At 37.0% G+C, this 14178-nt stretch overlaps 1 protein-coding gene across 13 annotated transcripts in view; it reads left to right on the top strand.

The window, feature by feature from the left end:
* PTPN13 (protein tyrosine phosphatase non-receptor type 13) overlaps positions 1-14178 on the top strand; it is a 193061-nt gene that overhangs the window by 125967 nt on the left and 52916 nt on the right. For 9 of the 13 annotated variants that reach the window (XM_019806210.2, XM_019806223.2, XM_019806208.2 and 6 more), the window contains 5 exons: positions 2274-2456; positions 5644-5806; positions 10198-10615; positions 10753-10847; positions 12403-12459. In XM_019806210.2, the coding sequence (XP_019661769.2) occupies positions 2274-2456; positions 5644-5806; positions 10198-10615; positions 10753-10847; positions 12403-12459 (916 nt within the window). The remainder of the gene's footprint in view (positions 1-2273; positions 2457-5643; positions 5807-10197; positions 10616-10752; positions 10848-12402; positions 12460-14178) is intronic. The other 4 variants (XM_034671578.1, XM_019806241.2, XM_019806246.2 and 1 more) reach the window with 2 other exon arrangements.

Raw genomic sequence — 14178 nt, 5'->3', positions numbered from 1 at the left:
GTGTTTCACAATTGCCAACTAATTCACATAATGGAAGGGGGGTCATAAGAAAATGGCTTTATGGTTCCAATTCTGCCACCAGCTTTCTTTGAGACCTCAGATAAATAGTGCATTTATGATCAGGAAAGAAAGTATTGTGTTAACTTCCAATAAGAATAGTGAGTATAGTACTCTGTTGAGAAGAGAAACTTTTGGAACATTCTCATGGTTCAGTTCTCTAGTATGTAACAGTATGCTTTCCATTAGCTTCATATTGAAGGGAGCCAAGGTTCCCAAGTATCTATGAAAGGGTTGCACTCACGGACTTACATCACCTTTAATCTAGGGTTTGTGCTAAGAAAGACAAGGTGGTTTGTTTTAAGTTGAGTCAACTTTTAAAGTCATTGAATTATGTATTTATGTTTTCCCTTAGTTACTACATTTTTATACTTGTAGGGCATAAATACCAAGTTATATTATATTTTTATTAGTAAAGGTAGAAAGCAGATTAGCACAGTAGTAAGAATTTGCTTGGGAATTTATAGTCAGTCTTGCATTTGAATTCTTGTTTCAACCAGCTGTGTGAACTTGGACAATATATTTAACCTCTCTGAGCTTTAGTGTTCTCCCTGTTAAGTAGTGCACTTAATGCATAAGTAGGTTGCCCTACTCCTTATAATAATATATCCTGTTACTCTATTCTCTTTAACTTTAGCATCTTTCTTCGAACCTGAGTTCTTTAAATCACATTAATACACCTTTCTAAGTTTATACTTCTTTTACATTTTCTGCAAATTGTGCTGTTTGGACTGAGCCAGCCAGGCACCCCATATCAGCCCCTTTAAAGACAAAGATTGGCCAACCCCTGATATAACGTATTTCCAACACCAAAAAGTTTACTCATGTCCCTTTGTAGTCAATCCCCCCCACACACACACACACCCCATCCCTTGGCAACTACTGATCTGCTTTCTATCACCATAGTTTTTTCTTGTCTAGAATTTCATAAAAAGAATTATGTATAATGTGGTAGTCTTCTGTATCTGGCTCTTCTCACTTAAAAATAATACTTTTGAGATTCACCCATGGTATGATATGTATCAGTAGTTTTTTGGGGTTTTTTTGTTTGTTTGGTTTTGGGGTTGGGGGGGGTTGTTTGTTTGTTTTCCTGGGTAGTTTTCCTTTATATATATGCACGACCTGTTTATTTTTTCATTAGTTGATGGATATAAAGCTTCTATAAATTTTTAAATACACATTTTTATGTGAGCATATGGTTTTTATTTCTTTTGAGTAATTACCTAACAGTAGGGTTGCTGGAAACTTTGGGAAGTATATGTTTCACTTTTTAAGAAACTGCCAAATTGTTCTAAAGTGGTTGTCCAATTTTACAGTACTACTAGGAATGTGTGAGATTTCTAGTTGCTCCACATCCTCAAAATATTTCGTATGCTCAGTTTTTTTCACTTTAACTATTGAAACAAGTAAGTAATGGTGTGTCATTGTGGTTTTAACTTGTATTTCACTATTTATGGTGAGCATCTTTTCGTGTGGTTATTTGCCATTCATCTATCTTCTTCATTGAAGAGTCAATAAAATCTTTTGCTTTGTATCTGGTTATGTGTCTCCTTATTGCTGAGAAATACATGCTTTTTATATATTCTGAATACAGTTCCTTTATCAGATATATATTTATCTCCCAGTTTTTAGCTTGCCTTTATATTTTCTTTTCTTTCTTTCTTTCTTTTTTTTTTTTTTTTTTTTTTTTTTTTTTTTTTTTTTTTTTTTTTAGAGAGGGAGATGGCAGGGGTAGAGAATCTTAAGCAGACTCCCCGCTGAGCACAGAGCCCAGTGCAGCGCTCAGTCTCGCAATCCTGAGATCATGACCTGAGCTGAAATCAAGAGTTGGACACAACTGACTAAGCCACGCAGGCGCCCCACTGCCTTTATGTTTTCTTTGAGAGGAAGTTTCATTTTACCAATTTTTTATTCTATAGGTCATGTTTTTTATGTCCCATAAAGAAATCTTTGTCAAACACATACCCTTGAAGATTTTCTAAGCTTTATGGTTTTAGTTCCTATATTTAGATCTATGATCCATTTGGGGTTAATTTTCATATATTGGGTTTAGTAAGGGTCAAGATTCATTTTCTTGCCTGTGAATATCCATTTGTTTCAGCACCATTTGTTGAAAAGACTATCCTTTCCATATCAAACTACAGTGGTACAACTTCTATATCTTTATGTCACCTTTGAACAAGGTACATTGCTATGATGTGCTATTGTTCTAACAGGTTTGCCAAAGACTGACAGAATATGGAGTTCATTTTCATCGAGTGCACCCTGAGAAAAAGTCACAAACCGGAATATTGCTTGGAGTCTGTTCTAAAGGTGTCCTTGTGTTTGAGGTTCACAATGGGGTTCGCACACTGGTCCTTCGCTTTCCATGGAGGGAAACCAAGAAGATTTCTTTTTCCGTATGTCCATTTAAATCCCTTTTCATTACCTTTTAAAATACGTGCTGTCAATTTCAAATGTAACATATTAATTGATTTGCCTTAAGTAAACTTTAGACCCCTCCATTTAATAGGGCTAATAAATGTTAATACTATTTAATTCTTCTTAGTTGTAGGAAGTATTATTGAGATTTTTTACTTGCTTTTAGTTTTCTCAGGAAGTGATTTTTAAAAGAATAGTATACATTCCTAGTTGGTTACACGCTCAATTAGCTTTAGTTAAATTACAACCAAGTTGACTTTCTATTAATTCAGAACTTATTCTGGGATACTAACTTCTCACATGGAGAAACCCCTCTAATATATTTTTAAAAATAATTATTTTAACCCTAGTAAATTTTGTCTAGCTCATTAATGGACCCCTCACAGCAACTTTGTTTGGATTTTAGCAATCCAAAGATTTATTGGATTTTATGAACTAAAAAATTTTTTAATGTCCCAGAACTTTCTGCAGTTTTAAGTTTTCATGTATACTCCATTCGGAGATAAGAGTTTTAGAATATTATGTTTATGAAAGATAGTGAGCCATAAAGGCATGTTTTGATTTTGGAAGTGGTTGGAGTGTCTGAACATTGAAATACTATTGGGAAGCCCCAGAGGTGAATTAAAAAATGTTAAGGTATCTGTTTTCCTAATGGTATTCAGGGACTGCTGACTTCTCTAGTTCATATTTGGGCTGAAATACGGTCTCACTAGAACACTGTTGATAAGGACACCAATCCTAAGGTCCCAACTTACTCTGGTTAATTTTCAACCTAGAGACCTTTGAAATCAGTTCTAGACTTGATGGTGAGTTGGTTGGTTTCCTGTGAAGCCTAGACGTACCACCAAGGTCACCAGATGATAATGTGTTCTCTCAGGAAAGCCCAGACAGCCTCATCTTCCCAAGGTTGTCAAGACCAGGAAATTGCCCGGGTATAATTTACCTTCTCCAATGGAAATGCGGGTGGAAACCTTAGATTAATTAAATAAAATTAATTAAACCTATTTAGAGGAAACCTTAGATTAATTAAATGCAAATCTAATTTGGACCGATTTAGAAAAGGCAACAAATCAAATAGATTGTCTAGCATTCAGCTCTCTGTTGTTTGCCAAGCTATCACACCAGCCCTGCCATATATAGAAGTAGCTGTGAATAGCTCATCTTTAAAGATCTCCAGTAATAGAGAATAGACCACATTCCCATGCAGACTGTTCCTGTGTTTAACAAAACTTGTTTATCCCGAAGTTCCTTCTCCAACACAGAGCTCTTTTCAACCCTCCTTTTCCCCCCCGCTCTAGCCTCTGGGGAGATGGAAAAGTCACCCTCCTTCGCCTTTCTCATCTCTCACAACTGAATTCCCTTGGGCACATTTCTTGTCCAGTTTATCAGTAAACACTTAGAATCAATTACTATAATTTGTTTCAAACCTGTACACCTTTACAACTGTGAAGAACAATATCCTAGGGAATTAGTTGACAGTGGTTATGTTTGTTTGGGAAAAAAATCCCCAATTATTTGAATCATCACTAGGTATACTACTGGTAGTCAAGATACTAGTTTGGTGCTACTGAGTCTTTTACTCCTCTTTAATACTTGCTGATTTCCTTTTTAAGAAAGAGAGAACAGGGTCCCAGAGATTTCATTGGCAATACATCCAGCTAGAATTTACCTTTTGCATTGATTATATATTTTTTTAAAAGATTTTATGTATTTATTTGAGATAGAGAGCACAAGTGGGGAGCAGGGGCAGAGGAAGAGGGAGAAGCAGATACCCTGCTGAGCAGGCAGCCCCATGCGGGCTTCACTGCCAAGATCCTGAGATCATGACCTGAGCTGAAGGCAGACGCTTAACCAACTGAGCCACCCAGGCGCCCCTGATTGCTATTTTTAATAGCTGGATTCTATTTATGGAAAGTAGTACTGGTCTTCTATTTATAGCTGTGATATAAAGTTTAAGTGAATTTATGTAAGTAAGCAAAGTCAGTATAAAAATTTATAAATTAGGAGCGCCTGGGTGGCCGGTCGTTAAGCGTCTGCTGTCGGCTCAGGGCGTGATCCCGGAGTCCTGGGATGGAGCCCCGCATCAGGCTTCTCCACTGGGAGCCTGCTTCTTCCTCTCCCACTCCCCCTGCCTATGTTCCCTCTCTCACTGGCTGTCTCTCTCTCTGTCAAATAAATAAATAAAATCTTTTAAAAAAATTTTATAAATTAACAAGACCAGAAATTATGAAGAAGGCACCTGCATGATTGAAGTTTCAGTAATACTCTATTATTGTGTCATTTGCGCCTCACCAAATTTGACTTCTCTTTGCCTATTTCTGCATTTGAAGACAAGGGAGATGAGTAGAAGGAATAATTTGTGCAGTAGAAGCAGCCAAGAGCTAGAGTAAAATCTACTTGGACTTAAGCAATTCTCTGGAGACTTAGATTCCTGGCACGCTGAATGCTAGTCTTTTAAGACGTATGGATCCTCTACAAGCCTCACCCCTGAGGTTGCAACATTTTGGGATGCCCTCTTACACAAGAGATGTTTATTTTTCAGGAAACATAGATGAGATAACACTAATTGGTGGTTCTCCTGTTTCCCCCTGAATTTGATGAAAGAATCACTCTGTCTCTAAATGCTGATGTGTTTTCTCTCTCATCCCAGCACCCATGTTACCCGGTGCCTCTCTGTTCCCACATTTTCTTTTAACTTTTCACAATTTCCATCCCAGACTTCAGGCCACCAAGATTCTTCTTGGCAAAATCACAGCTCTTATATATTAATAAATCAATTTTTGTTGAACTTCATCTTCTTACCCAAGAAGAACATATTTTTGTAATGTCTTTTTTAAACAGTTTTGGTGTTTGTAAACATTGCGGTAACCTCAAAATATCAATAATCTCATTGAAAGAAATTTTTCCCTTGCTGGTAACTGGTATATTGTCTGATTTAGGCTACAATTTCTGAAAGTGACAAATGATGTTAATTTGATTTATTTGCTGAATCTATAATAATAACAGGGTTCTGTTTTTCTATGTTAATATTAGATTCAGGTCAAGGAATACTCATGCTTAATGTGAAATAAAAATAATATCTGTACTTATTAATTACTGTTTACAGAATTTAGTCATGTGGTAGGAAAACATCCTAATTATTAGCACCCCTGATTTATATTGTAGAAAAAGAAAATCACATTGCAAAATACATCAGATGGAATAAAACATGCCTTCCAGACAGACAACAGTAAGGTTTGCCACTACCTGCTACACCTTTGCTCTTGCCAGCATAAGTTCCAGCTGCAGATGAGGGCAAGACAGAGCAACCAAGACGCCCAAGATATCGGTAAGGAGAAACAGATTGTGTCAGATGATCAGAGTACGAGCTTGGTTTTTGCCACAAATTTTAAGAATTTCCATGTTTAGGATGAGTGTTACAAGGTGTACCGATGTTAAATGACTAAGTCAACTTTATAAAGGTGCCACAAATGAAGCAAGGATTTCAACTTTATGTTCATTTTGAAAACAGCACCTCAGATCAGTCTGGGAGTACCTGTTGAAATGTCTATTTTTTGCTAATCATGAGGCGAACTGATATAAATATGATAGTTGAGTCATGGTCTCTACCTATAGTAAAGTTACATACTATTTGGGAAAGTGAGACCAACATACATGAAACAAAAATACACATTAGAGGGTCCAGGTTTTAATAACAGATTATATCATACAGACTACAGGGTTTACAGTAAGAAGAGAAGGAGATCAGAGGCCAGAATACTCCAGTAGTGGCACTTGAACTGGAATTTGAAGGACAAAAATAACTAAGTAGGTTGAAGATAAATGGAAGGGCTTTCCAGGTGAGGGGAAAAAAACATGAGAAACAAGGCAGGGGGCAAGGGGAGTATGCACCCCAGGACAGTGAAGTTACATACTGTAACAGTTTGGGGGTGGAATATTTCCCACATGTTAGTTTTACTTGAGTGTGTCCTGCTTCGGAGACTGAGATGAATAACTCCCATACCGAGTATAAATGGTCAGGAGAGTGGTGTCAGTTCCTCTTGAAAATGAACCAGCAGAAGAAGCCAATTCAGCTCTGAAAAAAATATCTCCATCAGAACTGAAATATTTAAAGCTTACTCTGCAAGACCTCATGTAGAGATAAGTTATACAAAATCTAGTTCTGCATAGTAAATTCTTACAGACTTCTGTGAAATACTCTGAAGAATTAGATTTTTCATTTTAATGGAATAACACTGATGACCTTGTGCAGCAGAGTCCTATGAATTCTGTATCCAAACTTTCTCACATCCTGAAATCTTACCAAAAAATGTATTCCCCGTAGGATCAGACTGGGGTGATGGCAGCCTATGAATAGATGTTTCTCAGCCTTTCAGAGTCAAGACGGTAGGGGTGTATGCTTTATTAAAAATGAAGATTCCAGAAACCCACCTGAAACTTGGTGAATCACCATCTTTGGGTATTGGGTCCCTGGAATCTGCATTTTAACAGGCTTTCTTCGGTAATGATTTTTATGCATGCTAAAATATGGTAACTCCTGCTGTCAGGTAATCTCATTATTCCTTTTTTTTACCGACTTTGCTCTGCTAAAAAATTGTATGCTCTTACATATTTTAAAGTGCAGTGAAATATCAAACTTATTAGAGCTATCAGTATTCCTACTTGGACTAATAATCTAGTCAATAACAAACCAAAATTGAACAATTGAAGGTTACATCATTACAGGTGTGGTATAATGTGCTATTATGAAAAAAATCAAAAGACAAAACTCTGAAGCCAGCGTTTCATCCTCAGCATTTCTTACACTGAAGAACAAAATAGTATAATAGTTAACAGCATGAACTATGGAACCAGACTGCCAGGGTCCAAACCTTGCTCTATTACTTATAAGCTCTGAAACCTTGAACAGGCACTTAAACTCTGCCTTAGTTCCCCGTCTGTGAAATGATTGTCATACTGATCATACCTACATCGTGAGGTTGTTGTGAAGATGGAATGAGTTCATACATGTAAGCACCTTAAAGGTGCCTGGCACAGAGTAAGTATTGAGTAAAGATTCAGTATCGTTATCATCACCATCATTAACGTTGTTTTACTGCTACTACCACTAACAGAAGTAGTAGTAGTAGTAGCAGTACTGTAGACCCCTTAGGAAAGTAACTGACTTCTAAGAGTCTCATTTTCCTCATCCATGAAATGGGAATGCCCTATGTATCCTACAGGTTTGCACCAAGGAACACAACAGCTGTGGATCCTTGAACTCATATGTGAAAGCACTTTAAAATGGTATTACCTACCTCTTTTTCCACATTTTGTTAAACCTTCAAAGAAATTTTTTTTTTGCTTAAAATGGCTTAGAAGTAACTACCTGCCTACTTAACTGTCTATACTAGACAAGTGAAAATAACTGGAGTTGTCTGTAGGAGGTTGATGGGCTAACAAATGTATGCTACTTCTTTAGCGTCATAGAAGGTTGGTGCTAGAACCCTAGGGGCCTTAAGTCCCAAATTCTACTGATGAGGAAACAGGTTCAGAGCACAGTGTCTCAGCTGACCTCATAGAGGTCAAATGAGGCTGGAACCCTGATCTCTTAATTTCTATTTGATGAGTTTTCAAAGAACTAATTTGCATAGAATGAAATTAAGATTAATAATCATTTATTGAGTACTTACTACTTACAAGGTATGATGCTGGGTGTGGTGGAGTAACAGAAATAAATGAAGTCACTCCCCTTAAAAGAGCATACAGTTGAGTGATGATATAAGGAAATACCAACTAGTACAAGGGACTGAATGATAGCACAAGCAGAGAAGAGGTAGTCTGGATGGCAGATTTCGTGTAGAACTAGCCAACCTTTGAGTTCAAATCTGGAACATTAGTATTAGGATGTAGGCTCATTCTAATGTCCTTTCCCATCCTGGCAGTCCATATTGGAGTTCTTTCCAGGTGAACGGGATGAAGGACAGATCAGATAAATGGATGGTTTATGCTCCCATCCAATAAATATATGCAGCATTTTAAGTCTTACCCAGGATGAGGCTATGAATTGATTTGACTAGCACAATCTTTGATATGTTTACAAAAGAGTCTGTCCCTTTTTTTTACCAAAGTTTGGTCTACATCTTCCTTAAGGGTGAAGAAACCTGTTGGGTGTAAAGGCATTTCCTGGTAGTTGAATCTGTGTAACACTTAGTTTTGCATCTTTGATTACAGTCTGCTCTCAAAGCAAAAGAAAATAGAAATCATGTTATCTGCTCTAATAAAATGTATTTTAAGCTAAAGATCATTCTGGGAATTTTTAAACCAATATCTTATTTTTATTGTCATGTTTTAATTTGGTGTCCATTTCCAATTCAGTGAAAGGACATTAAATTTGCCTGTTGACAATGAAACATGTTTATTTAAACTTCATTCTGATGCATTTTAAAAGTCTTCAGTGTTTTCCTATCTCTTTATGCCTGAGGGGAAATATTAATTATAAATCTTCCTAGGAATTAGAAGATAAATGAAACAATCTAAAGATCTAAGTCAGCAACATTTGACATTTTCTTTTTAAAAGGAAGTTTTTGCAGCCACTTTACATCGCAGTCTAGCCGTATTCCTTACAGTGTGCCACATAGTGTGGTACTTTCCATGGAGGCACCAAATGGGGGGTGCCTTGTAATGTGGATTACTAATGCATGAACTAAATCATTTGAAATTTTGTGCTCCTGGTCCTTTATTTACGTGAAAGGATTTTGATGCTAAAATTCTGTGATACAGTGCTTTTATTAATAGCCTCAAATGCTCAAATACTGCCATGATATCAGCTCTCACAAAACAGAATAAGCAAGCACTTGTCCTGGAGTATCTCTAAATTTCGTTTCTGAAAGACTTTGGGTGTGTATTTAGTAGTGAAAGGAATTTAAGCAGAAACAGAACCCCAGCTCCTTGATCATGTTTATTAACAGAAACCAAACAAATGAAAGAAGGCAAGTAATACTCGATTCTCCCATGGCTCCTGTGCCTCAGTCAAATCATGAAAAGTCAACCAAGTGGGAAGGTGAGATTGGCATGTAATAAAATAACAAAAGAAATAATTTTCTGTAAAAGCTTTTTTTTTTCTTTTTGGTAACGGTTTTATTGAGACATAATCCCACGCTCTACATTGCACCCGCTGAAAGTATACTATTCACTGGTTTTCAGTCTATTCACAGAGTTGCACAACCATCGCAAATCTGCCATGAGCTTTAAAAAATATAATAGTCAAGAACTTTTTCTCTGGACAAAATTCTCCTCTGCATAGCTTCTTTTTCATGTCAGCCTGTCCAGGCTCCGTCTCTCCCTCTCCCCATCCTTGGCTTGCAGGAATTTTAGCAGAGACACCCCTGGGGTTGAAATTTCTGTGCCAAATGTTGTTTTCATTTTTAACTGAAACCCATAATTGGGAATTTGGGGTCAGCAAGCATTATTAGATGCTCAAGTTTCATTAGAGGAGGTAGGAAATACTGACCAGGCCCTGGCTGCGAGAAAGCTACAAGGATGGAGAGATGGTTTGAAAACCAGGATCTTCCAAACTCCTTTTTTCAAATCCTTGATTGCCACACTTGGAAAGCTGCTACTTACGTTGGCAATCAAAACAACTAAAAAGTGCATGCTGTATTTTACTTATTGAAATGACTCTTCTCATAAAGGTACTGCGGTGTTCCCATCGTGTAAAGCCATCCTATTTCCTTGTAGAGAGAGCTTCGTTTAGGAGCCTGAATCTCCAAGCAGAGTCCGTTAGAGGATTTAATATGGGACGAGCAATCAGCACTGGCAGTCTGGCCAGCAGCACCCTGAACAAACTTGCCGTTCGACCTCTGTCAGTTCAAGCTGAGATTCTGAAGAGGCTCTCCTGCTCAGAGCTGTCGCTTTACCAGCCATTGCAAAACAATGCAAAAGAGAAGAGTGACAAAGCTTCATGGGAGGAAAAGCCTAGAGGGATGAGTAAATCATACCACGATCTCAGTCAGGCCTCTCTCTATCCTCATCGGAAAAATGTCACTGTTAACATGGAATCCCCACCACAAACCATTGCGGAGTTGATAGGAAAACCATTACACCAGATGGCGCGATCTGATACAGAATCTTTGGCAGGAGTCACAAAACTTAATAAGTAAGAACATAATTACCCAACTACATATTTGTAAATTCTACATTTCATACATTTGTTTTTGTTTTGACGTTTTGTTATTTTCACCATATTTTTTTACATTGACACATCCCCCTCCTACCTTGCTTTTCCCTCTTTAGTTCAAAGTCTGTGGCAAGTTTAAGTAGAAGTCCTGAAAGGAGGAAACATGAATCAGACTCATCCTTTGAAGACCCTGGTCAAGCATATGTTGTAGGTCAGCATAAACAAGCTTACCTTCTTTCTCCTGTGCCTCATGCTCCTAGTGAAGTGAACGAAGTAATGTTAGTGACCAATGTATTATTTTTTGCTTCTACGTCCTAATTGCCAAAGCTGCTTTTGAATATGAAATTTTAGGCTACTTAAAATGCACCAAGTCAAATCAAAAACTGATTTAACAGATGATTACTTCAAGGCACAAACTGTTTCTTCACTTCCTCTTGGTCACAGTTAAAAACCATGGTGGTCGTACTGAAAGAACCCAGACTGTCTGGTACCGTGGCTTTGGACAGCCTTCCTTTGGATTTTCCATACAGGCTTGTGGGAGTGGGCTCCACTCACACTGTATTGTTTTTAAACAAAAGTTTATTTAGGATACTTTCAGCTTACCATGAATGCAAATATCTCTCAAACCAGTTAACTTTATGAAATGTGCTATGGTTGGTAGGTGGAAATTCTTATTTAAGTTTTTTTTTTTTCCAATTATCCCAGGTAGCTGGGGCATATTAAGTATTTAAGTATAGAAATTTATAAGCACATACTATCTTATAAATAGTTCAGGTTTCCTATTGCTTTATGCATCTTAAAAGGGAAATGCACTGGAATCCTTCAGAGGGGTAGGTATTTAATCACAGAGGTGTGAACGACTACTCAGAATAGGAGACAGCTGGGGAGACAAAAGAGAAACAAAAATACCCTCTTCTGCTGCTGTTCTACCAAGTAATACTAGTTAACTCTCACTTAAATCAACATTTTATCCTTTAACCCTAATGACACAAAGTTAAAAAAAATTTTTTTTTATTTGTAGTTGGATTGAAGATCTGTGGAGTAAATGAAGTCAAAAGAGAACTCTATAGTTGGTAGATATTTACAGAGAGCAACATTACTTTATTAATGTAGGCTTCCATAGCTTTCAGAGATGATACTAGCGTCAATTTAAATTGAATTGGTGAAGAACTTTAAAGAGATAAAAGGCAAGATTTCACCCTATAGGTCACCACCCTATGTGCTGAAAATAGCCTAAGAAGACACTAGTTCAGTCTTTTAGGAAGTACTTTTCAAAGTATATTCTTATATAATAGGGTCCCGTATAGATTCTAAGCTATTTTCGTTAGAAATGCTTTCATCTACATAAAAATCCATCACACATGTAGAATAGTAACTATGTCATTGAAAAACACAAAATAAAACTCACTCATTAAAGAAAATTTATTTTCCGCATTTGTTTAAGATTATTCATTCTTACTATTAAATTTTCTTTTAACATTTGAACAAATGCTTTGAAAACTCATTTCAGTTTCATCATTTCATATTTGACAAATCAAAACGTTATTGCCAAAAATAATACATTTGTGTTAAAATTTATTCTGCAAAACAAGCTAATATGCCTAACTTGGATATTAAAAACAGTAAATAAGCCCATTTTTCTGAGTGTAAATTTTTTAAAATGTTGCTGCCTTAATATTTTACTGATTTTTATGAATTTATCAGAAATTACTGCTATAGTATCTGACCATTTTATAAACTGTCTAATAATTTAATTTATACCACAGGAATGACTTTGCATAGTTCTGGAAATTCTTCATCCCAAGTACCCTTAAAAGAAAATGGTAGGTTTACAAAATGTTTTTCCCCTCATTTCCATCATATCTTTTCTCTTGTACCTTATGAGATTGTCTTGGACATAGTATTGAAGAGTCTTCAATTCTATGCTAAGGATTTTAGGTCTTACACTGGAGTCAGAGGAGAGTCATATTTTTCAGCATCATGGTGATGTGATGGGACCTGTGATTTAGACTAGATGATGAACTAGAGAAATAAATTATAAATAAGGACTCCTGGAAAGCTGATAGTAATTCAGGTGTATTAAAGAGTTTTAACTGAGGCAGTTATTTTAACTGAGGATGCTTGAGCTGGATCTGGAGATAAAAGGAGGACATTCAGACAATGTTGTGGATAAGCATTCCAGACCAAGGTGACAGTGTGATCGGACAGGGAGACAAGTGAGAGAATACCAGATTCCAGGAACTGCAGGGGATTTCAGTATGGAGATACATGGGGCCAGAGTAATGCTCTAGAACTAAATAGGGATTAGTTTTGAGTCTTATCCTAATATTAAGGAAAGAATTTGAAAGGGTGCCTAGGTGGCTCAGTCAGTTGAGCATCCAGCTCTTGGTTTTGGCTCAGGTCATGATTTTACGGGTCCTGGGGTCAAGCATACATGGGGCTCCATGCTCAGTGGGGAGTCTTCTTGAGATTCCCTCCCTCTCCCTGTGCCCCTTCCCCCACTCGCGCATGGGCTTTCTCTCTCTCTCAAATCTTTTTTGAAAAAATAATTTAGGGGCACCTGGATGGCTCAGTCGGTTAAGCATCTGCCTTTGACTCAGGTCAGAGATTGAACTCCACGTCAGTCTCCCTACTCAGCAGGGAGTCTGCTTCTCCCTCTCCTTATGCCTCTCACCCCTCTCGTGTTCTCTCTCTCTCAAATAAATAAAATCTTTAAAAAAAAATAATTTGAGGAGTTTAAGTGTTTACAGTTTAGAAGGAGTCTAGGAAGTAAAGTGTAGGAGGAAATTTTGTGTAATGACTTGAGTCGGTGGATTCAAATTTTTTAGATTACAAAATACTTTCATCTACATTATCTTATCTGATTTTTTTTAAGATTTTATTTATTTATTTGACAGAGAGAGACAACCAGCAAGAGAGGGAACACAAGCAGGGGGAGTGGGAGAGGAAGAAGCAGGCTCCCAGTGGAGGAGCCTGATGTGGGGCTCGACTGGGATCACGCCCTGAGCCGAAGGCAGAGGCTTAATGACTGAGCCACCCAGGCACCCCTTATCTGATCTTTCTAACAACTTACATGGGTAGAAAGAACATTTTATTAATGTATATATACAACTTTCCTCCAAAAATGTTTGTCTTTTTTTTTTGGTTTTTTTTAATGTTTTTTTATTATATTATGTTAGTCACCATACATCAGTCTTACCCTTAAGTTTGGATCTAATTTCCTGAGAGCCAAGGCAAAAATGAAGGTATGAGAGTGGGNCAGTCTTTTTTTTTTTGGTTTTTTTTAATGTTTTTTTATTATATTATGTTAGTCACCATACATCAGTCTTACCCTTAAGTTTGGATCTAATTTCCTGAGAGCCAAGGCAAAAATGAAGGTATGAGAGTGGGTTGAACCCTATGAAACTGCAGTTTTTATAGGTTAAAACTGTCAGACACCAGGTGCTATTTTGTATAATTATCATTTTCTAATAGAAATACCCACAGCAGTTCTTTAAGAGAGGAAAATTTTTCTTGAAAGTAAGAATGAGTCAAAAAGTGAA

Source organism: Ailuropoda melanoleuca, chromosome 11 (assembly GCF_002007445.2).
Source record: "Ailuropoda melanoleuca isolate Jingjing chromosome 11, ASM200744v2, whole genome shotgun sequence".
Lineage (NCBI taxonomy): Eukaryota > Metazoa > Chordata > Mammalia > Carnivora > Ursidae > Ailuropoda > Ailuropoda melanoleuca.
This window is presented reverse-complemented; position numbering and strand designations above follow the sequence as displayed.